This window comes from Seriola aureovittata, chromosome 11, assembly GCF_021018895.1.
Source record: "Seriola aureovittata isolate HTS-2021-v1 ecotype China chromosome 11, ASM2101889v1, whole genome shotgun sequence".
Taxonomy (NCBI): domain Eukaryota; kingdom Metazoa; phylum Chordata; class Actinopteri; order Carangiformes; family Carangidae; genus Seriola; species Seriola aureovittata.
In genome coordinates, this window is record NC_079374.1 from 27,783,094 (window position 1) to 27,808,028 (window position 24,935).

General features: G+C 41.9%; 2 protein-coding genes across 3 annotated transcripts; one reads left to right on the top strand and one right to left on the bottom strand.

Annotated features, from left to right (window-relative positions):
- Nucleotides 1-279: 279 nt before the first annotated feature.
- ccdc93 (coiled-coil domain containing 93) lies at nt 280-19,979 on the bottom strand. 2 transcript variants are annotated; one of them, XM_056389850.1, is made up of 24 exons: nt 19,860-19,979; nt 19,374-19,487; nt 18,553-18,647; nt 17,492-17,603; nt 17,029-17,127; nt 16,034-16,090; nt 15,410-15,510; nt 11,197-11,214; nt 10,496-10,536; nt 10,163-10,257; nt 9,976-10,026; nt 8,487-8,573; nt 7,604-7,720; nt 7,098-7,160; nt 6,796-6,869; nt 6,114-6,195; nt 5,274-5,348; nt 4,612-4,683; nt 3,313-3,421; nt 2,865-2,947; nt 2,615-2,652; nt 2,400-2,484; nt 2,018-2,131; nt 280-1,071 (listed from the first exon to the last, which is right to left on the bottom strand). In XM_056389850.1, exons 1-24 carry the CDS (start codon nt 19,944-19,946, stop codon nt 1,015-1,017), a joined length of 1,926 nt encoding a protein of 641 aa, XP_056245825.1. In that variant the 5' UTR covers nt 19,947-19,979; the 3' UTR covers nt 280-1,014. The 2 variants fall into 2 exon arrangements, with proteins under 2 accessions (XP_056245825.1, XP_056245826.1); XM_056389851.1 differs by lacking the exon at nt 11,197-11,214.
- Nucleotides 19,980-21,436: 1,457 nt separating this feature from the next.
- On the top strand, nt 21,437-24,520 carry si:dkey-251i10.3 (uncharacterized protein LOC553498 homolog). Its single transcript, XM_056389848.1, has one exon. The coding sequence runs from the start codon at nt 21,486-21,488 to the stop codon at nt 23,832-23,834; it is 2,349 nt and encodes a 782-aa protein (XP_056245823.1). The 5' UTR covers nt 21,437-21,485; the 3' UTR covers nt 23,835-24,520.
- Nucleotides 24,521-24,935: the final 415 nt, after the last annotated feature.

Below are 24,935 nucleotides of genomic sequence, written 5' to 3' on the forward strand. Positions count from 1 at the left end.
AAAAAGTTATGTGTTGTCAAGGTTATGACAGTAGTTATTTGTCTGTGTGGAACACACCTTCCAGGACTTTCCAGGACTGATGGGAATTATGGGTACTACGTTGGAGCAGATGTCTATGATAGCTTGTTCATGCAGCAGAAGATTTGGATGCTTTGGTGACACAGGATGTTTCCTTCAGTCATCATGTGACTTCTGACAACAGCTTGTGATAGGACGCTGTCTTCAATCAGCACACAGAGTGTGACAGGACACATCCTCACTGATAACACCAGACATGTGAACTGTTCACAGGCTCATTTATTCACTGTGTGCTGGACGTACATGGTAATTGGATGGAGACAAATATAAGACATGAAGTGAGCTCAACCTTCAGAGGCACATAAGAAAATAACTTTACATACAAAGAGACATTTAGAGCTGCACCTTCATACATCAGCCAGGAATTCAGTTAAGAAGACCATCATGTAACATGAGTAAACACACCACATGTTAAAGCACTGGTACTGGGTATGAGACCTTCCTCTCTGCAGCCTATTTTATTATCAACATAAAAGACAATGTGTGTTTCCTACAGTGAGAGCAGGTGACTACAGCTTTAAGGTGGAAATGTTAGTTATGATTGAATCTGATGTTCAACAGTCCCAAGTTGTTAGATTATTAAACAACTTGTCATGATTTAAAGGATTGTTACGAGGCTCTTACACATTCTAATGCAACACTGTTTTGAGAAGAATTAAAGCCTCGATGTGACTGAACATAAAGGCGTTTGTGTTTTTCAGTTAGCTGGATTTGGCACAAGGTCATGTTCATGTTCATGTTATAATGTAAATAAAATGTCCAGGACTCTTCTCACAGGGTTTAAGATGAAATCTTGACTGCTGGTTTAAAACCAGATCAGTCGTAAGGAAGAACAATGAAATAGAGTGAGTAAAATTGAAAATATAGTGATCAGTTAATTCATATAGACGACATGTTGTTTCCAGAGTAAACTGTTTACCAGCAGGAGTGTCAGGGCTAAGACGCTCCTTTAGCTCTCAGCTTGGACAGCAGCATTTCATTCTTCCGACACTCCTGGAGAAAGGAAAAACATTAGGTCATTATCATGATCATCAGTCACCAAGGCCAACAGATCCATGTTATGATACACCTTTACTCTCATCAGTTAACCAATCATTTCTGACGACATTGTAACTTGATTTTTTTATGTCTTAATATCTGCCACTGGTGTTTCCATACATCGGCCTGTCTGATATCCAACCGCTTTGATCACACACATGTATCAGTGTTGGTGTGTACGGCAGCTGATTAGTGACAAGAAGCTGCAGGACAGAAATGACACAGATGTGTTTTTGTCTCCATTTCAGTGTGTCCTGCAGAGAGCACTAACAGCTGTAACTGTCCCACTCAGGACATAATCCTGGTCCCAGTTTTGCAGGGATCCCAGTGTTTGTTCATGTTACAAGTTTCTGTTAAAGCAATATCTAACCATGTGTGGTGATCTGATTTCTGGTCTTTAAACTACAATCAGAACAAATGGCATCAGTAACCGAAATGTGTGTATTCTTAAAAATAGTTTTTTAAAACCTTTTTCAACCTTTGCAAACTTTTGGAACTTTCTGGTCATTTTGGCAGACTCCTTTTATGCTGATCCTACAAATTAGGAATAATTGTCCAGATTATTAAGTACACCTAGCTAAAACCACTGGAGTCTGATTCAGCAGCCTGGAATTAAATTCTCATGTTGAAAGTTATAATGTTCAGTTTTTTTTTTTGTTCATTGGCTTTTATGGTCATTTTAGAGGCCGTAGTTTGTGTTATTGTGTTACAATGAGGTGTTTTTAATATTTTGTAACAATGAGGGAACCTGGTACAGTCAGTTAATCAGTCTATACTCAATGGTTGTATGCTTCTTCTATTCTAACTGTGTTCTCTAAAAGTCTGACTTTAAACTGCTTCCTATCAACACCTCTCAGCTGTCAGGTAACTTCATCCACAACTAATGAAGGTGTTAGGTCACCTCTTTAAAGTCCTTGACGGTTTTGAAGTAGAGCCTCCTCTTGTCGAGCAGCTCCAGGTATTCATCGTTCAGCTGATCTCTCCTCATCTTGTTCTCCTGCTTCTTCTTCTCCATCTGGAAAAGTAAACAGTTATCAAAGGTGTTGTAGCAGCTTCTGTTGTAAAGCTGGAATGACTGTTGAATGGACTCAGCCTCTGGATAATTCTGCTCGATGAGGCTGTGACACCTGACTCATCGTTTGATCTCTCTCAGTTTGACTTGTGCTCAGCAGTGTCACCATGTGCCCAGATCTCAGCAGGTAACACAGTGAGGACAGTTTGATCATAACCACAAAAGAAATGGTCAAACGTATGAAAATAAACTGCAACAGAGTAAGTTGTACCTTGATGCGGCTCTGTTTGATTCCTTCCACTATTTGCTCCATCTGCCTGAGGAACTGCTCCTTGGCTGCTACAGATGACATGGCCCTGGACAACAGCACAGGAAATCACTGACGGACCAGGTGAAAACACACCTGTAGTCTCTACTGTATTATCACAGCATACACCTCAGTGGGTCACAACACAAACATAAACAGGTCAGCACATGTACACTTACTGCTGGAAGTTGTCGTGAATGGAGTTCAGCAGATTCACCTACAGAGGTAAAAGCACATGTTCTGATCATTAACATTAACAATGTACTGATGCAACTGTTTGTAACCTTAACTGTCTGCTGTGACTTTCACCTTCAGTTTGTTTATTAACTGTATCAATATTTAAACTGTTTTGCTAAAACTAGACAAGTTTAAATTGAAAGCCACATTTTAACTTTGCATAATTCCTGTCTGTCTGCTGTGGTCACTCACCTCCTTCTCCAGATAAACCTTCTTGTCGTCCAAAGTGTTGTACAGAGTGAAAAACTGCTTGGTCTCTTTGTGTGTGGCAGAAACTGAAATGAGAAGACACAGAATGAGCAGAGATTGTCTTTGTACCTGGTTTGTTGGAGATATTTGTTGTCAGTCATTTCTGATTGGACAATGCCACAGTGAGAGTGCTTACATGTTCACTAGTATCCTGGTTATGTTTTCTGAATGTACACAGCTTATCTTGGTTTCAGAAATATGGATATCTACCTGGATTACTCCTACAGAATCATCTTAGAGAGACTCAGATGGTGAGATATCCATGTTCCATGTGAAGATCACATGCTGAATATAATCAAAAACAGGATAAGGCTCAAAGTCAGAACCCAAGTGCTCATGTAAACACACTCAGTGTTCTTCAAGCACAAACTCTGATTGGAACAGAGCCCACCTTGGCTGTAAAGTTCAATGAATCTCTTCTGGTACTGGGTCAACTCGGCCCGGCTCGGGACCTCATCGATCTTCCTGTGCAGGATGGCGATTTCACGGTTCCGGCGAGCCTGAACAGAGAGAGGGGGGAGTCCTGAGTGATCCAGCTGGAGGAGCACTGAGGGTATTCATGACTCTTATCTTCCTTTACATGACTAATGGAATAACACATGTGCTGCTAGTTTTCCTGGAGTCCAGTATCTGAACTGACCCAGGTAACTGGTTTCTGGAAATACTGGAAACTTTCTCTTAAATCAACATTATGTCCATTGTAATGGAGGTTTCTCCCAGAGGTCGACTACTGAACCAGTGTAAGTAGTAAATGCAGTAGGTTTAAGTCTAATCAGCGGTGGAGGAGGTCATCACCCTAACTGTTTAAATTCGGAATAATTTGAGGATTTAGCTTCTTTTCTAATGTAAAATGATTTTCTTCTGGTTTTGGACTGTTGGGCAGAATAAATACAAGACATCTGAAGACGTCACCTTTGGCTCTCAGAATGTGTGATGGGCACTAGTGAAAGTCCTTCTTTAAAAATGTTACTTAAACCTGTATTATTTTATTATTATTATGTATATCTGTGGCCTGGAAAATAAGCTGTAAACAGACCTTTGACATGTTGAGTTTATGGTGTTGACCCTAACCCTAACCCTACTGTTAAAATCCAGCTACAGCAGAGAAGCCCTGACTGACAGCGTGAGAGGATCTAATCTTTCTCAGGTACTGTGATATTATAAAACCGGCCTGGTTTTACTGGAGGGAGAACCCTACGAGAACCCCAGTGGGGGTTGTGGCAGACAAAGCGCTGGTTTTGGTCTGAGAGGCCGGTGGTCTAGTGTGGCATCCAGTGGCAGTGACGGTGGTGTACAGAACCTTTAAGTATCAAAAGTAAAGTTACTCATTATGCTGAATGCTCACAGTGCTGTGCTATACATTTTATTTCAGACTATTATTACTGAGGAATTATCATGTGAGGAGCATTAGAAGTTGAAATAATTGAACTATTTTACAAACAGCTCTGTAGATTCATCTTCAATAATGCATCATATTTTATGTGTTGTGTATAAAATCTTAACCCCAGTAACAACTGCTGTCAGATGCAAGAAGTGAAATAAATTTCAATATTTCCCTTTGAAATGTGGTGGGGTACAGGTTTAAATATATATCAATTTATATAATATATGGTAGTGTGTTATCTACTGCTGTGACCTCACTGCCTCTCAGAGATCATTTCCATTTAATCGTGTTGTAAGAAGTCATTACCATGAGCAGACGGATCTTCTGTAGTTTCTCTCTGTCCGTGTCGTACTGTTTCTCGATCAGCTGGTTCCTCTCCTGAGAAAAGAGACAGAGAAGGAGGAGGAGGTGGAGGAGGATGAGTGCATTTAAAACAAAGTGATGTGACTGTTGGGTCATTCTCAGGGAGGGAAGACGACTCACAATCTTGAGTGTATTTTATACTGTATTAGATGGATGCTAAGACATAAAATGGGTTAGACAATGAATATAGACTATAATTCCAAATAGATTAAGTGCTGAATCTTCATACCCCTTTAGTTTTGTTCTTGTGTTTCAGCCTCATGACGAAATCATTTCAATTAATTTTTACCCTCAATGATCTACACTCAATTCCAAATAATGACAAAATGAAAACAGAAGACTGGCTGAAGAGGCTGTAATCACTGCCAAAGCTGCTTCAACTAAGTCAAACTGTCTGAATTCTTATGTCAATTTGATATGTCAGTTTATCCTTTTAAATACATTTGCAAAACATTTCTAAAATTCTGTTTTCACCATGTGATTATGTTGCGTTGAGTGTAGACTGATTAGGGGGAATGAATTTAATGATTTCAGAATAAGGCTGCAACATAACAACATGAGAAACAGTGAAGAGTCTGAAGACTTCCTGAATGAAGTGTATGTACCGTCTCTTCCTCTGTATCCTGTCCTGATGCCATCTTCAGCTCCTCAATGCTCTGCTGCAGGCGGCTCATCTCCTCCTGGACACAACATCCCACAGTAAAGAGAACATTAACAACAACTCACTGTCACACAGGATTTACAATCTCACTCTCTACTCATACACTGTACCCCCACACACACACACACACACACACACACACACACACACCCGCACACCCCCCCACACCCACACCACACACACCCACCCACACACACACACACACACACAGACACAGACACAGACCCACCCGCACACCCCCCCACACCCCCCCACCCACACACACACACACACACACAGACACAGACACAGACCCACACACACACACCCACACACACCCACCCACACACCCACACACACACACACACAACACACACACACACAGACACAGACCCACACACACACAACACACACACCACCACACACACACACACACCCGCACACCCCCCCACACCCCCCCACCCACACACACACACACACACACACACACACCCGCACACCCCCCCACACCCACACCCACACACGCCCACCCACCCACACACACACACACACACACACACACACACACAGACACAGACCCACACCCACACACCCACACACCCACACACACACACACACACAGACACACCCACACACACACACCCACACACACACACCCACACACATACACACACACACACACACACCCACCCACACACACACACACACACCCACACCCACACACATACACCCACACCCACACACCCACACACATACACACACAGACACACACACACACCCACACGGTGTGTGTTGATGTACTCACTCTGCAGTGTGTGCGGAACTCCTGCTCCTGCTGCTTCAGGTTGTCATTCATTGTCACCAGAGCTCTCAGCTTCTCCAACAAGCTGTTCGACAGAACAAAACTCTCCCATCAGTCAAAGGTCACGTGTTTCCAGGAGCAACAGTGAGGGCAGAACTCTCTGTTTTCTCAAATTTGGATGATTTGACTTCATTCAGTAAAATGGCAGCAGGCAAATGTATTATTCATCCATCTTGCCAGACTGCAAACTATAGAGTGCTACAGGGATGATGTATTTTTGTAGACCAACTCGAAGGTTAGCATGACCCTGGTTATTAAACGCCTTTATTTATCCTGCTTATTTATGCTGTCTTTATTACAGTTGGTACACAGACCTGGGGGCTTAAATGTGAGTTCTTCTCTCCTCAATAAAATTAAATAGTATAATGACTTTAATAGATTCATACATATTTTTTCCTGATACCAGGTTGTTCTCCTCTGATACAAATGCCCAAAGCATAATTGCTGTTTTTTTAATCATTGGTTTGTTCGTTGATCTTATGAACTACAGTATATCCAACAGATGTATATGAAGTCACTTATATCTACAGCTACATAGTTGTTTTTTAATTCCTGGGATTTTTTTTTGTAGATCTAAAGTCAGGATGCAGGTTTCATGGGGTGAAGGAGAAATCAGTAGACTCACCCAGTGTCAGCCTGCTTCTCCATCTCCCCTAAAGACTTCAGCTGGTTCTCCAGTTTCTCTGAGAGCTCTGTAGCCTGAGGAGAAACACAAACCCTGTTCTAGATAACTTGTTCACAGAAACTTAGTTCCCTCTTAGGAAACATTCCCAGTGATTTATTTATTATATAATCTCTTACTGTCACTGTTTTCACATAATTCCTGATCATCATTTCATCAATGTTGTTTTTGTTTTTTCACAGCTATGAGTCAGACTGAAGACATCTGTCAGGAAAAAGGTTGTAAATATCTTAGCCCTGTCTTACCTCCATCAGTTTAGCTTTGGCCTCCTCACAGCCGGTCTTCACCTCTGCATGTTTGGCTTGTAGCTGCCAAAACACATATAAAAACGTATTACTGACAGTTATGACATCACCGCTGTAGATCATACGAAACTTCATTTTTTTGATTAAATAAAGACAAGGAGTTTATGTCATGATGGTCCACATTAAATCCTGATGGGGGTGGAGCAGTAATTGTACACCACTGGATTACTTTAATTAGATCAATAACTGACCAACTGTGTAGAGTTCAGACCAGTAGAAGGTTCAGTGTGGTAGGGCTGCATGAAATGCTTATTTTTATTGTTGAAATCAGTTAATCGGTTGATTATTTTGTTGTTTTGTTTGAAGTCCACAAAGGGAATGACACATTGATATTAAACGTATTCTGCCATCAACATGTTTCTTGTGTGTCTTTTCACAGTAAGTGTGGTTGTAACACTGTGTTGACACCGTGGAGAGACAACATGGTGTGAGTGACTGCAGCAGACCTCCTCCAGCTGTTTAGTCTTCTGCTGGATCTGTTTGCTGAGCGAGGCGACAGCCCTGCGGTGCTGCTGCAGCGGGCCGTAGCGCTCTGATCGCTCCTCTGAGGTCAGCTCCGACTGCTGTAAACACATGGGATATATGTTGCAACACAGATATAATAGATATAAAGATATGACACTTATAGAAAAGAAGGTTTTTATCCAGTATAGACTTCTAGAACAGGCTTGGTTTTGTTTTGAAACACCTCTGCAAATGTCAGAAGCAGGAACCAATATACTTTGAATTTATAACCCTCCCTTATGTTTCACCCCATTAACCTGTTGAAACATAAATCGATTCTCTACTGGTGCTCTAGCTGCTTCCCTCTGATCTTGGACAGTAGGAAACTGTTTCTACGGCTACTTTTCTACGTTTTTACTTGTAATTCCATTTTTCCCTTTTTCAGTAATTGTTATGCAAGTATGGGAAAGTGGAACCAGTTGCATCAGTAATCACAGAGAGGGTGTGTTGTTGACTGGAAGAAGAACACAGTTAGTACATGTGGATCACCATTTACACTGTGGATGGGCCAGATTGTGCAAAAATAAACACACTTGAGTATGACTGTACTAGGGACGATGTATGATATCAGTGACATCACTGATAGCTGATGCCTTTGCTAATCTTAAGAGGATATTTGGCTTGTTTAAACATTAACATATTCACTTATTGATGCAATTTCACAAGGTGATGATAGGACAATCTGACTATGGATAAGATCGCTCAACCCTATGCTATACATACATTTGAAGACTGAATTGCGATGCTACACAGAGCGACGTGTCAATTAGCCAGGTACCGGTGCAGAAGCCCGTCAGTGGCTTGTAGGTTTTCTGTATCACTCACCTTCTCAGCGTACTCAGAGGCGATCTGTTTGATCTCCTGAGACTGCAGCCCCACAATCTGACCCACTGCACTCGCCGTCAGCTTCCCCTGCAGGAGGACACATCAGTGATGCAAAAACCTTCAATTACCAGGGCCAAACTTTAAGGTCACAGGTTAAATTCAATAGAGGGTTTAATAACTAACAAATGATTTTTAAAAATGATTTTTAAATAAACACTGGTACCATAGTATTGAGATACATGTTTATATTGTTGCATTGACCAAGACTTAGGTAACACAAGAGAGGAACTGAGGAGATGATCAGGCTCCAGACGTGGAGTGAAAGTAAAGTAAAAAAGTAAAATACTGCTTTCATTTACATATAGACTATGTTTGTTTTTTAAGCCACACTGAGTGGTTAGTCAATGTTTCCTTAGAGTATTTGTATTTACAAATATTAATATATTGAAATTAATTGTGTCATGATATTTCTGCATATATATATATATATATATATATATAAACGTATCTAGTCTCAGACCGTTGGATCCTATTGTACCTTCTTCACAAAATAAAGTGTTGCTGTCTTGCGAAATTTTCAAGCTCCAGAATTGATTAGTTTTTCCTCGAAAACTGGAGCAGCCTGGGAGGCAGCAAACGGCACAGATATGGAATTAACTGTTTGTGTCTGAAGCAGAACTGGTCTGAGAAGACCTGCATGGACTTGGCTCTGTGGGACATCGGACATGTGCCTGAACTGAAGTGTTCTACCATTGAGGACACGGCTGCCCTTTCTGAGAGGGAACAATGCTAACGCAATGTTAGCTAAGCACACGCCAAACACACAGGCAGCCTGGTGACTTTTCTGTGATGTTTTTATGCACATTACTCAATGTACACTACGATTAAGACGTTACACTTCACTAGGGCCTACAATATGATCATGTCCAGTTCATTCATTTTCAATCCAACTGCAATATCCAGACAAATATAGAATTATCCTACATGTTTCTTCAGTTACTGAAACTTAGTGATTTCTCATTAAAAAAGTAAAATTCAGTCATTTTCATAGTATTGATAAAAAGGAACAAAGAATCCTTACCTTAAAGAAATACATCAAAACACACCTCAGCTCTACTATGTGACCCTGCATACTCACTATACTCTGCAATATTCACCTTAGCATTACTTCTGATTATTGTTTCATAAGATACTGTTTTGCTGTATTTCTTTCATGATGCACAGTTTATGATCCACTGTGTTTTGAGGGAGTGGACCTCAGGAGGAGCATCCGCTGTGGCAGAAGATCATAAATAAACTAATCTCTAAAGACTGAGTTAAAAGTTCATAGCTCTGACAACTGACTGAACAAAACAATCCTGAGACTAGAGAAAACACTGAAGACAGAGGAGCTGTGGGATATTAATATTAATCTAAGATTAGTCTGTAAAGTTAATGTGTTGATACAACTCTAATGAGTCGGCAACAGACAGAGAACAGGTTTGTTTACCTCTTCATTCACCATAGCAGCCATGCTAGTCATCAGGGTTTTGATCCGCATCTAGAGAAAGAAACAGCTGCGTTTTTCAATAAATCTTTACTCTTTCACTGTTTATATTTTTCTTGCATCTCCGTACTTGGATGCATTTCTGTATATATTTGCCCTCCATGTATAACTCAGTACACACAGTGCTCACCTCCTCTGCTGCCTGCAGGTCCTCTTCCTCTGACAGCTCTGCCATCCCAGGAGGAGCCAGCTGAGAGCCATTGGCCTGCAAAGCCTTCCCATCATCTACCTGGAGAACAGAATACAGGATGTGGAAGCTAAAAAAACTGAACAGTACAGAAAGACTTAAATCTAACTTCTTCTCTGCAGATCTTTGTGCTGACAGTGCCAGTGTGTTGGTCTAAACGAGTGTATCTCACTGTACTGTGCTGTACAGGCCGGCTTGTATAATAACTGATGACAGGAAATGAACTTCTCTCTGCAGAGTCACTCTGAGTAACAGAAAACTGTTCTTTATTAACACCTACCTTGTCTTGTTTGGACTGTTTGCTGAATCCATATCGCCTGCAGAAAAACCAAAAGAAAAAACTGCTGTGACATCATAAAGATGAGAAAGTAAAGTAGGCCTAAGCTTCATCTGTCTTCAAATACACCATGCCACATTACACCATCAGCACATCAAATGGCAGAGATCTCAGGGGAGGAATGTCTGATTAAATAAAAAAATACAAAGTGCATCAGAGCAGCACCACATCCATCATGCTGAAAGCACAGTGGAACCTCTTACAGTGATCACAACTGTCTGGGTCAAACTGATTCATATAAGCAGATGATTATAACAGTTTTTTTTCCCTCTCCTTTAGTTCTCATGCAGATTAGAGTCTAATTGACATTTGTATATTTATTACATGAATATGAAGTAATGAAATAAACTGCTTTTCTATTTACTGATTTAAAGATAAATAACATAAAGAGCTCTGCGGTCCTCTGCTGCTCTGAGACCAGTCTGAACAGTCAGAGTGAAACATCACCACCCCCCCACCCACACACACACACACACACACACACACACACACACACTCACGCACTCACTCACAGGATCACTATAAGAGGTTTCCACTGAATGTGAGAACTAACATTCTCTGAGCGACTGTTCAACCACAAAACAAAGTGCTGTGAGAAGAAACTTGCAGAAGAAGAAGGCTTCACATGTACAGTACTTACAGAAGGAAATCTGACACTCTAGTACAGAGGTGGAGATGGATGGATGGATGGATGGATGAGAAAACAATGTCAGACAGATAAGAAACCATACATGATGTGTGGTTCAGGACTACGACAGCACATGACTGGGCTTCAGATAAAAGGACAAGGCAGGGACAAAGAGAATGATCATGAACACTTCGGAAAAAGAAATGTTTCTCATCAACTGTTGTTACAAATTAAAAATATAAAGCAACATGTTAACATTATTACCAGCCACGAAAGCGGATCACATACAGTGCAAAAGTATTCACCCCCCTTGGCATTTCTCCTGTTTTGTTGCCTTATAACCTGGAATTAAAATTGATTTTTGGGGGGTTTGTGCCATTTGATTTACACAACATGCCCACCAAGTTGAAGACACAGAATTTTTTTATTGTGAAACAAACAAAAAAATAAGACAAAAAAATCTGAAAACTTGAGTGTGCATGACTATTCAAACTCCCCAAGTCAATACTCTGTAGAGCCACCTTTTGCAGCAATTGCAGCTGCAAGTCTCTGGCTTGGGGTGTGTCTAGGGTAATTGTTAGGGGTTTCATAGCAAATGGGGTGAATACATATGCAAACACCACTTTTCAGTTTGTTTGTTTTTTTTCATTTCACTTCACCAATTTGGACTATTTTCTGTAGGTCCATTACATAAAATCTAAATAAAAATCTTTTTAAATTGCAGGTTTTAAGGCAAAAACACCAAGGGCAAGGTATTGTATTGTCATGCTGTGACTCAGTGTGATTTTTATGTTGTATTTATTGTCTGATGCTTGTGTGGTTACTGCTGACTGTACAACAACTTTCCCCTATCCTTTGATTTTGATCATTGACCCCTGATGTTGACAGGGGTCACAGCTGGTGTAATCCCATTGCAAGATGGTCTCTAGTTATATGTGAAATTGGTTTGAATGTCCTGCCGCAATCACTTCAAGCTGTTTGTAATGCTCAGTTTTTATTTTATTGATCATTATTATTATTTCATGAGCTGCGTTAAATACAGAAACTGGACAGTGGAGTTTCTGGGTGTGGCTGTAAATTTATAATGTGTAACTTTTCCTCATTAAAATATCTAAAATCAACTAGACCTATGTTCAATATGTTGTTGAGTTGTGTTCTTACATTTTCCCAAATGTTTCCATCAATCCTCAAACCAGAGAAATCGTGATTTTAATCATGGTAACGGTATGTGTCATTTGGTCACCTGTCAATGACATCATATCCTCTATTATTATGTGTCAGTTCGGTGGTCACATTTTTAAAATACACTTTTAAAATCTTGGTTGTTTTTAACTATATATCTTAACCGGATGAAGGATTTTTAATCATGGTCATAAAGACAACTCCCCCCCATGATCCCACGCTACTTCATGATGTAACCAAACACCAGCTGTTCGAGCCACTAAGCAAGGTGGGGGTGTGTGTCAGTTTTCAGGTTAACTACTAAACGGGAGGTGACCTTTAACTCTTTTGAGGCTCTTATACTGAAATCTTCTTCATCAGATAAGATTAGCCCTCTCCAGGATGACAGACTATGACCATTTCATTTTGTGGTGCTTTACAGACCACCCGGCCCTTATCCACAGTTTTTAGAAGAATTTGGTGAAATCATCTCAGGTCTTGTCACTGACACTGACAACATTGTAATTACTGGTGACTTTAATATTCAATTGAATAAGGCCTGGGACCCTCTAAGTAAAGCTTTCCAAGCAATTATTGACACTTGTGGTTTCACCCAGTTTGTGGCTGAACCAACTCACTGCAACGGCAACACTCTAGACTTGATCCTATCCCGTGGAATTGAGGTATCTAGTCTGACTGTCTCTCTCATCACTTCTGAAATCTCTGATCACTTTTTATCAAGTTTGAAGAAACACTAGCCTGTCCTCACATTAGTAGCTCAAATGTATTTACCACACGACACATTGGTCCAGCAACTGTAGCTGCTCTTGCTGAGAAACTACCGGAGGCCCTCACTACTTATCTGACAGAACCGGTACGTTTCCTATACTAACACTATATCGACATACTCTCCTGGGAAATATGGAGTACCCCAGGGCTCTGTTCTTGGCCCTCTGCTTTTCTCTCTCTATATTTCACCTCTTGGTAAAATTATTTGCAGTCATGGAATTCATTTCCATTGTTATGCTGATGATACTCAGCTGTATGTGCCTATAAAGGCTGATGATTCCTCTCAGATTACAAATTTAGAGGTCTGTTTGTCTGCTATGAAAAGCTGGATGTCTCATAATTTTTTGCTCCTAAATTCAGAAAAAACCGAGATGCTGGTTGTTTGCCCAACCCGACAGACACCAGTCAAAAATCTGGGTGTCACTTTCGATTTTTCCCTCTCTCTCTTCACAAATTAAAGATATCACCAAGACTTTCTTTTCTCTCACCAAGACTGATGCTGAAATCTTAATTCATGCTTTTGTTTCATCTACACTTGATTATTGTAACATTTTGTTTTCTGGCCTGCCACATGCTCGAATTAAGTCTTTAAATGGTTCAGAATGCCGCAGCTAGAATTGTTACTAAATCCAGAAATATGACCACATTAGACCGCTTTTAGCCTCCCTTCATTGGCTTCCTGTCCATATCAGATCAGACTTTAAGGTGCTTTTGATTGCATATAAGGTTCTAAATGGACTTGCTCCTATACCTGTCTGATCTGCCTAAACCTTGTACTCCATTTCATGCTCTCCGTTCCCAGAATTTAGGGCTCCTGTCGGTTCCCAGAGTTAAAAAGACGTCTGCTGGCTGCAGAACCTTTTCCTATTGGGCCCTGACTCCGTTCAGACTTTCAAATCGACACTTAAAACGTATTTTTATGTCTTACCTTTCAGCTCGCTTCTTATTCTTTTACAAACTCAGGCTCTGTACCTGTTGCCATTCTACCACTGGCAGGTGGGCCTCAGTCTCAATAAATCAGTAAACTCAGTACAGTATAGTCCAGGTTGTCCTGCTGACGAGATCATTGTTAACTTTCTGAAAATCACTGCATCATTCTAACCGGTTGTTTTTTCCCTCAAGCACATGAAGCGCCCAGGCTGTGTGCCTCTTCTCTTCCTTCTCCTTCTCCTTCTCTATCTCCTTCCTGTTACTCTCCTGAGCAGCTGTCCAAAATCAAACCTTTACAGTTAAGAAGCTGGAACCAAGATATTTGTTTGTTTGAAAAATAAACTCATTCAAAAATCATTAGTAGTATGTTTATCACTGTCCCCTGGTACTAAGTCATCTTCAATGGAACTACTTTATAAAGAAGAAACACTTTTAATACATGTTGTTTGTGTATTATCCAGAGGACTGGAGATAGTGACTCTGCAGAGATATGCTACTGTTTTTTGAAAATGTTTTGTTGTTGTTGTCTGCATTAACTTACAGTACATCTTTGCCAATAGCTTTGTAACAACAATAATTATTGCAGTGCATGTAAAACAGCTCTGAACATGTCTGAACTGATGGACTGCTGTAGCTGTTCAAGTTGGCATCACGCCAAAGCTTAGTGTAATGAGGATGAGCCTCTGGGAGTGTATTTGTGGTGTGTCAAAGTTTAAACTCTTGATAAAGATGGAGATGGAGGAGATGCAAATAAATGTCAGTAATAAGTCAAATAAAGTGCAAGGAGTGCTGCTTGGGTGTGGAAAAAAGTGTCCCTCTGGGGACCTAAATGGGGGGGGGGGGGGGGGGGGGGGGTCTAAATCATTCTGGATTCTGGGTAAAATCTGAGGCACTCAAGAGGGTGGTGATTTAAAAAGCCTTTATTTTCTCATGGCTTCATTACAACAATAAAAACATGTCAACGCGTTTCAGCCATTAGGCCTTCATCAGGTCAAGGATAAAATGGCAACCTTTGGGCTCTTCCATTTATAAGGAAGCATTAGTCACATGATCAGAATGGACAGAGAAGTTGTGACATGATAGATCCAGGCAGTCATATGGCAGACTATCTTCAATCTGCAGGTTGTGGTCACATGGTCAGCATGAACAGGAGTAGTCCACCTAATTTCTCATATTATTTGCAAGAAACACAAGTCTATCAACATGATCCAGATGAAATTCGGCCCTCTTTTTATTAACAATGTTACCTGCTGATGGTCTGATGCGCTTATAGAAACTGCAGCCTACACTTCCAACAGGTCATTACAGCTCGAAACCACACACAAACCCACACACGGAATCTTACCTGCCATATTCCAGCAGGGTGGCGTGAACCCTGGACTCCTCGTCCAGCAGCTGTCCTGCTTCCCTCTGTCTCCGGTATTTCCTCTGTGGTTTGTACACTTTCTGGAAAACACCACAGTGTCTCCAAACATAAATAATTCAAGCCATAATTTAATCATTTAATATAATATAATTAAAGAAACACATCAGAAACTGCTTGTCATTATTGCTGTTGAACATATAAACTGTGATCTTAATATTTATGTATGTTTGTGCTTTCTTACTTTGTTATTTGGGGAGTTACATAATTCATTTAATGTATGTACAGTTGTGTCAGGAAATATTCAGGCCCCTTCACATCTTTCACAAATATTAATATGATGTCGATTTAACTTCAACTGGATAAAACTGAACAGGAATGTCTCTGGATTCCTCAGGAGGAGCTGGAGGTCTGTACCACCCTTCTCCGCCTGCTGCCCCTGAGGCCTGAGGTGTTCCCAGACCAGGCCCGAGTGTATCCCAGGGTCTCCTACCAGTTGGACGTGCACAGAATACCTCTAATGGAAGGCAACCAGGATGCATCCTGATCAGATATCAGCAAAGGGGTCTGAATACTTCACACCACAGTAATGCCTGATTAACTCACCAGTACGTCCAGAACTGCCTTCACAGCCTGGTCCTTCCTCTGGAGAAACTCTTCGTCCTAGAACAAAAAGTTTCATCTTATTTAGAGGACAGGTCATGCAGTATAGACTAATGACACTTTGGTTTATATGTTAAACTACAGCTGAAGATTTCTACCACACACCTGCAACATACTGCTACATGAATGTGTTGATATAGTACATTTCTGATTTCTGACTCTTTTACTTCAGATGCTTTTCTGCTGATGTGGAGGCATTTCCACAAAAACTTAAAGGCACTGATGAAAGGTGAAGATTAATAAAAAATACACATGGTAAGTTCAAATATGAATCAGTCACTATTTTCTCTTTCTTACTGTTTCATAATGTTGTCATTTTGAATTGTTTTAGTAGTATCGCATCATGTTTCTCAGACACTCAAACATCTGAATTAGTCATAATTTTGACATAGAATTCCATTTCTAACCTAATACCTAATAATGTGGAATGAATATTTTATCGTTTTGATTTTTGTTTTGATGTTAGACTTCCTTATCATAACTCACTATAACTCTCATATTTTACCTTGTCTGTTTTTATTGTTTGTCATTCATACAAATTCATTGTTTTTCTTTTCCTGGCCCAAACATATGACATACTGTATAAGATAATATGGATTTCGAAGCATGTGTTGGTATTAGAGGAGAACATATCCATCTTTGAGTTTTTGGTCATTTCATGAGGGTAATTTATGCGTTATTCCTAACAACTCACATTTTCAGGCGACTTAGAGCCACTATTTGGTATTACCTATGTTTTCAGATCAACCAATCTATAAAAACTATCATTGTTCCAGGATTCAAATAACTCTGTAATCATACCACAGAACAGTAAACAGCTGCATTGATTAGGTAAAACAGAGATTTATCTCATTGTCTCAGAGTCATCCATCATCCGGATGTAACTCCAGCAGCCACCACAGCCACCCTCTGGCTCTGTGACTGACGGGTGCTCTTACCTCTGGGAGGCTGTGTGTCTTCTGGAACTGAGAAATGGAGTACGCCCTCACATAGTCGCCCATCTCTTCCCTCGTTTCTATGGCTCGCTTCACCAGCCACTGGCAGGAGAAACCACACAGCTGATCAGACACAAGGGTAAACAACACCACTCAGGACAGAAGCACCCCCAGCTGGCCCTGTTATTCATGTGCAAAACAGCAAAACTTGTGTAGGAGCCAACACTGAGGTCTCTCTGTAAGCAAACGTGGAAACCACAGATCACAACCAAAAACTTATCAGCTGATACTATTTTCATCCAAATTTGACAAACAGAAAAAGAGCCTCTCTCTAACTGAAGGGAAAACACATTGAAGTCAAACCACCAACCAAACACACACCAGCACATTACTTTGACTTCATCATTATAACTGTTTTAAATGCACCATGTAAAAGATTCTACAAGTTTGTGATGAATTCTCTTACTTGTATCACTGGAAAAATGTGGATGAAATCCAGCCCTTGAATTTGATGAGGTTCAAGACGATGAGGACACTTCATCTTCGGTAGAACAGAAACAATTTTCTCTGTCAGGGCTCTGCACAGAGACAGAAAACACTTGTTACTCACTGTTAGAATATTATCTGCAATAAATCAAGTTATTAAACTGTTTTCAAAACCAACTGAAACTAAATTAAATTACTATGGAGTCACAAAAGATGGAGCTTTCAGGTGATTCATGTTCAATTTGCAAACATTTTGCTTTTTGTTATTTCATAACTGATGTACCTGTGTATGGAAAGTAATTCAAATTTCTAATATGTTATAAAGAGTAAAAATAAGAAAGGTAAGAACATCCCCTGCTTGTCACATTACTTTAATAACTCATTAACAATAGATTTTACAGAGTACACTGGGGATGTGGACAAAATAAAATCCAGTTAAAGGTTCTATTTGTGAGTTTTTTTCTGCTGCTGAGTGTGATTTTTTGTCAGGAGCAGGTGGGTCACTTGACAAGAGCTTCAGCCATCATTGTGTTTTCAAGACAAGAGGTTATAATACGTCCTCTAAGCAGCTACGTCTTCAGGACAGACTGGAGGCTACAGCCTATTGAAAGTGAGGAGACGAGCCAGGGCTAGCTGGTTAGCATGCTAACTTCAGTAGAAGAAAAGACGTGATAGAGACAAGAGTTAACATTGGTTTGTTTCCACATCTGGAAACAGATATTGGTGAGTAAATTAATTTTGATGTAAATTAGATGCTGAACTCCTGTTTCTTCTAGATGGGTAAGTAAACAGCTACTAATGCTAATGATGTAGCAATAGCAAAACTTAGAGATAGCTCCTTGAAACAAATTGATAAATATAAAATATCCTGGTAAATGATCCCTTTCACCTCTGACATCTAAATCATGAATCTGAATCATAGCAGTAGGATGTTAGTAGGAAAGAAATGGAAGCAGATACTAATCATCAGCTGGAGTCATCCAACTGAGGTGGTGTTACTCCATAACAGCACTTCATGTGGGACAAAACAAAACCACTCACATCTTCTGACCAATGGTCGAGTTCTCTTGGAAGAGAAGATCCACATCGATGTCAAAGTTACATGTGGTGATGCACCAGGTCATACCCCCGACCACCTGAGGAAGAGAGGAAGAGGAGATACTGAGAGAGGGTGGAGAAGATGAGCTGAGTGAGAGTGGAGGACATGAGCTGAGTGAGGAGGAAACGAGTTGAATGAGGGTGGAGGAGACGAGCTGGGTGAGGGTGGAGGAGACGAGCTGGGTGAGGGTGGAGGAGACGAGCTGAGTGAGGAGGAAACAAGCTGAGTGAGGGTGGAGGAAACGAGCTGGGTGAGGGTGGAGGAAACGAGCTGAGTGAGGGTGGAGGAAACGAGCTGGGTGAGGGTGGAGGAGACGAGCTGAGTGAGGAGGAAACAAGCTGAGTGAGGGTGGAGGAAACGAGCTGGGTGAGGGTGGAGGAGACGAGCTGAGTGAGGCAGGAGGAAACGAGCTGGGTGAGGGTGGAGGAAACGAGCTGGGTGAGGGTGGAGGAGACGAGCTGAATGAGGGTGGAGGAAACAAGCTGGGTGAGGGTGGAGGAGACGAGCTGAGTGAGGAGGAAACAAGCTGAATGAGGGTGGAGGAAATGAGCTGGGTGAGGGTGGAGGAAACGAGCTGGGTGAGGGTGGAGGAAACGAGCTGGGTGAGGGTGGAGGAGACGAGCTGAATGAGGGTGGAGGAAACAAGCTGGGTGAGGGTGGAGGAGACGAGCTGGGTGAGGGTGGAGGAGACGAGGAGTAGGAATGGATCAGGGGGTTTTCCTGGAGCCTGGTGGGACCAGCACAGAGCTCAGATCCAGACTACCTTATCAAACGGAGACAGTCCTTTGATCCTGGCTCTGAAGTAGCCAGCTGCCAGCAGCAGCTCCAGGATCTCTGCCAGCTTGACGCTCTGCTCTTCATCCTCTCTCGTTTCCACCTGAGAGCCAAACACACAATATCATCATCATCATCATCTGTAGAAAACAAAATATCCCCCCCCCCCCGCTGAAGTGCTCTGGAGCAAAGCCATGACTGCCCTCCAGCTGCATGAACATGTTTTTAAATCAGTTAGCTTTAATCTCTATCTAGGTCAGGAGGCGGGAATATTTCTGTCTGCTGTCAGACGGTCACTGACACTCCAGATGGTTCTGTTGAACCCGCTGCTGAGACGTTCAAAACATTTCATTTCGGCCGTTAGCGGCTAGCGTCCACCGTTAGCTAACATCGTCCATGTTGTCTGTTGACAAACATTTACTGTTTAACAGCGAAATCCTCCTGCTCTGTTAAAACGGATCTAAACGACCTGTACCTGGATCAGGTTTCCTTCCTGGTCGTACTGGGCGCCGATTTTCGACCCAGTCCTAACCCTGTGGAAAACAGACGTAGCCGTCGCCATGTTGATATCAACAGTTGTTGATGACAGGTCACATGACTGCGTCATATGACCCTGCAGGTCCTCAGTGCTGCATGGTTTATTATATGGTTTTACAGTATATTAACTTGTAAATGAACTTGTAAATACTAAAATGAGAATAATAATAAATCTGTCAAACTGTGTGGTGAACTGTTTACAGAGGAATGATTTGATAACTTATGACATGGGTTTCTCTATAGTTTTACAGTAGTTAATTACCCCATTATGTCTTTGTTGCTTTTTGAATTGTATTGTAATTATTTTTCTTTTTAATATTTTCTCATTGCTTTTATTTTTATTGTAATTCTTACTTTTGACTCTACAACAATGTTGAGCACATGTCATGTGCTCATGTGTCATGTGTAACCTATTGATTGTATATTATTATATCTTTATCTTAGCTGCTGTTTAAAAAAAATTGTAACAAGGTCACCAGAAATCAACCATTTCCCTGAGATAAAAAATAAATAAAGCCAAGTAAAAATATAAATAACAATTACAAAATAAAGCTTATTGACTACAATAATGCAATATATAATTTGGGGTTTAAATTGCAATGCATTATTGTGTAATTAGAAATACTTTATGTAGGCTACTGCTGGGTACCATAATTCTTTATCTGATTTTATGTTTCATTAATAACGTGAATCAGAACTGAAACAAGTGACTAAAGCTGTGAAATAAATACAGTAGATGGAACAAAGAATATTTTCCACTGGAATATGGTGGAACATAAAGTAATGTACAAGTACCCCAAAACTGTAGATAGTACAGTACGTGTGTAAATGTTACATTCCAGTAGTGAGTATAGGCAAGAAGCTTTATTTTGTAATTGTTATTTGTATTTTTAGCTTTACCCATAAACTTAACTTAAGTTTTGTACTTTTACTTAAGTAAAGTTGTAGATTGTAGATGAATTGTTTTCTTGCTACCCTCCACCTCTGAAGACATATTTCTCCTTCTTAATTGTCTTTTTTTATAATGCTGGACACTCTTCTGTGCCTTCTTGGATTCTTTGTCTACAAATCTACACCAAACCAAAGAGGATATTGTTATAGTAAACTTTTTTTTAATTTCTGGAAGAATATGCATTGTACTAGAAAAGCACCAAAAACAAACCTGATTTAGGAAAAAATATGTTTTTTATGAAAAGCAGCACATAGAAATGAATTAGCTGATGAATGTGGAATAGAAGATGTGAACTATAAGTCAGAATTAAGATGATGACAGGCGATAAGTGTCATCTGTTTTTACCTCAGTATGTTGGCAGAGGTATACATTAAACAAACTTATACGTCTCTTTGCTTTTTCTTTTCTTTTCTTTTATTAGTAGAATTAGCAAAAGTCTGGTTAGAGTCTGGTTAGTTCCAGTTGGCGGCGGTAGTGCACTGTCTGTCATCTGACCGAAAAAGAAGAAGAAGTTTTACGACATTGCCGCTCACATTGCGGCGACTATTTTGCGACAGCAGCTCTGTTGACGGCACACGTGTGTCCCATTCAGTCGGTAGTGTTTACTTCAGCATGGAGAAAGTGTCGAAGAAAAGCAGAAAGACCATGAGCAGAAAGGAGAGTGTTAAAAAACGCTTCCTGGTGACCGGGGAGGACGCAGCGGTGAAGCCGGACGTGGTCTACGACGACGCGGGAGAGGAGGAGGATTTAAACGAGGCAGATGAAAACATCACCAGTGAGGAGGAGGACGGCAGGGATGAACGAAAACGCCAAAAGCTGCTGGAGGCCATCAGCTCTCTCGGGGGTAAGAGGAAAAAGAAGTTGGGGGAGAGGTCCGAGGCGGCCGTCCAGATGTCCGAGTTCACAGTTAACGCGGAGGGCGAGGGCGACAAAGTCGACCTGTCAGACCTCATCCGGACCATGGACAAAAACCCCACCGTTCCTGCCAAGACCAAGAAGCAGCTGAAGACCCTGCAGCAGAGCAGTAAGACCGTTGAATGTCCTCTCAGCAAACAGGAGACCGAGAGGATCCAGAGGGATGTTGCCTTTCAGAAGGCAGCCTCAGAGGTGTCCTGGTGGAAAGGTGTCATCAAACAGAATCAGAGGGCCGAGCAGCTGGTCTTCCCCCTGAACCAGGAGCCCTCTGGTCCTAAACCCATGGAGAGGGTGGTCAGCGGCTGGAAGGCGCAAACCCCACTCGAGCAGGAGATTTTTGCCCTTCTGTCCGTCAACAAGCAACCCATCAACGACCCCATACTGACCCCTGCTGAGGAAGCTTCACTGAGGGCAATGAGCCTGGAGGACGCCAAGATCCGCCGTGCAGAGCTGCAGAAAGCCCGGGCCCTGCAGTCCTACTACGAGGCCAAGGCCCGGAGAGAGAGGAAGATCAAGAGCAAGAAATACCACAAAGTGCAGAATAAGGCCAAGCGTAAAGAGTTCCTGAAGCAGTTTGATGAGATGGTGAAAACCGACCCGGCTGCTGCTTTAGAGGAGCTGAACAAGATGGAGCTGGCCAGGATGCAGGAGAGGATGTCGCTGAAGCACCAGAACAGCGGCAAGTGGGCCAAGTCCAAGGCCATCATGGCCAAATACGATGAGGGGGCTCGCAAAGCCATGCAGCAGCAGCTGGAGGTGAACAAAGACCTGACCCAGAAGCTTGTGACATCACAGAATAGTGAGGAAGAGGAGGAGGAGGAGAAGGCAGCTGCTGCAGAGCTGATGCCTGATTTTGTGAATGATGCAGCGCAAGGGCTGGATTCTTCAAACCCCTGGATGAGAGGCAAGCTCTCTGTAGATCCCACAGAGATGAGTGGCACTGTTGATCTGACAGCAGAGGGGGCTAGAGTGGAGGGAAATACAGCTGAGGAAGAAGAGGAGGAGGAGGCGGTGAAGGAAACAGAGGAGGAAGCACTCCTCAGAGAGTTCAACAGCAAGAGGAAACAGCGTCAGGTTCAGGAGGCTGACATAGAACCTATGATATGTTTGGACGATGATGATGATGAGGAGGAGGAGAGTAAAGCTACAGCAGAGGACAAAGAGGAGCAGGAGCTGTCAGAGTTCACGAGCCTTCTTCGAGGACTTGCAGACGCCCGGCGGGATGCTGAGGCGGAGCACGCAGAGGCAACAGCAGACACTTCAGCTCAGCTGGAAGAAGGGCTGACGAGGATCAGGACTCTGGAGGATGTGGAGCTCCTCAGTCAGGAGGAATCAGCCGCTGATAAAGAACCTGTTCAGCCCCCACTGCCCCCTCCCACAAAAAACCTGCCGCCTGCAGCTCCAGTCAGGGAGAAAAAGAGGAAGAGAGGGATTGAGCTGAAACAAGTTCTTACCAAAGAGACAAAAGTCATCCATGTCCCACTCACTCCAGCGGTCGAAGATGCAGAGGACTCAGATGAAAAGCTGGACCAGAGGGGGCTCATCAAAGAGGCGTTTGCCGGAGATGACGTCATCTCAGACTTCCTGAAGGACAAGAGGAAGCAGGAAGACATGGGGAAACCGAAGGTGGTGGACCTGACACTGCCTGGGTGGGGGGAGTGGGGAGGGACAGGCCTCAAGCCATCCCGTAACAAACGCAGGAGGTTCAGGATTAAGACTGCCCCACCTCTGCCCAGGAAAGATAACCACCTGCCCAGTGTCATCATCTCAGAGAAAAGAAACAGCTCCATCAGCCTCCACCAGGTGAACACGCTGCCCTTCCCCTTCGAGAACCACGCCCAGTTTGAGAGCACCATCCGCTCTCCCATGGGCCGCACCTGGAACACAGAGCGGACCGTCAGAAAGATCACCAAGCCCAAGGTGGTCACCCAGCTGGGTGCCATCATCGAGCCCATGGCCCGGGAGCAGCTGATGAAGAACAAGAAGCCGGTGCCTCCTGGGAGTAATCAGAGTGTGGACTTAAAGAAGAAAACCAAACCAAAATGATCAGGACAAGCAGCTGCTGTGTGAACATTAAACTGTGTGTGTGAGGGATGATGATCAGTTCATGTGTTTCAGTGTTTATGGAGCTCAGATAATCTGTTTCACAAATTCTATAACTCATCGTTTTTCCATAATTCTTTCATATTGTGCATTTGATATTAAAATGTGTTAAATCAAATATATAAAAGTAGTTAAGATTTCAAATAAATTCCATCTGCAGAGTTAAAGATATGGTTGTAAACTCATGAGTTGGATTATGTGTGTGTTATTTGGATCCATTCAGCACTTTGCAGCTGCGTCAGCTGTGAGATGCACTGTAACAGCTATATTTGTAATGAACAGGACACATACCATGTTGATCCTGCCTGCTGCTGTCATACAGGTCGTGTTTTAAGATGCTGCGGAACATTTCCAGTCTTTGTGTCCTGCACAGCTGAATCTGCAGAGCCAGAAAAATCTGAAATGAAGAGAGGAAGTTCTCCTCCAGTCCTCATGTTCAGAACAGCTGACCCAGTAAAATGACTTCAGGGTGTCAAAGCATCTAAGTATTAACAGCAAAATGTCCCCAAAGTATCAGAAGTAAAACTACTCATTATGCAGACTGGCTGATTATATTATTATAGGCCTGTCTTTTATTATATTATTATTATGATGATTGATGAATTTAATAAAACAGTATTTTAAATGTGGCTGCTGGTAGAGAGTCTGATGTTGGTAGAGTGTGTGAGCAGTGTTGATGAACACTGTTCTTGCAGACATGATCCCACAGTGACACAGCTGAGAGTGAAGTGCTGCCACAAGCTGGTAACTGACACACGTGAGTTTCAAGGCTCCACAGTCCAAAGGAAAACTTTTGAAACCTTCATTAACTGGATCATCATAATAATAGCTCACAATACCACTGCAGTGCTTATTCAAAAATTACCAAAAAAATAGAGGGTTTCATCTGATTTGGATTTATTGATCTGATTAGATTGACTGATTTAAAGCGCAATTTAGACAAAGTTGTTGCTCAGCTGCTGCTTTTTAGACACTGAACATTTGGGAATGTATAATTAAAAAACAACCATGTTTATGTTTACATTCATCAAACTAATCTATGAC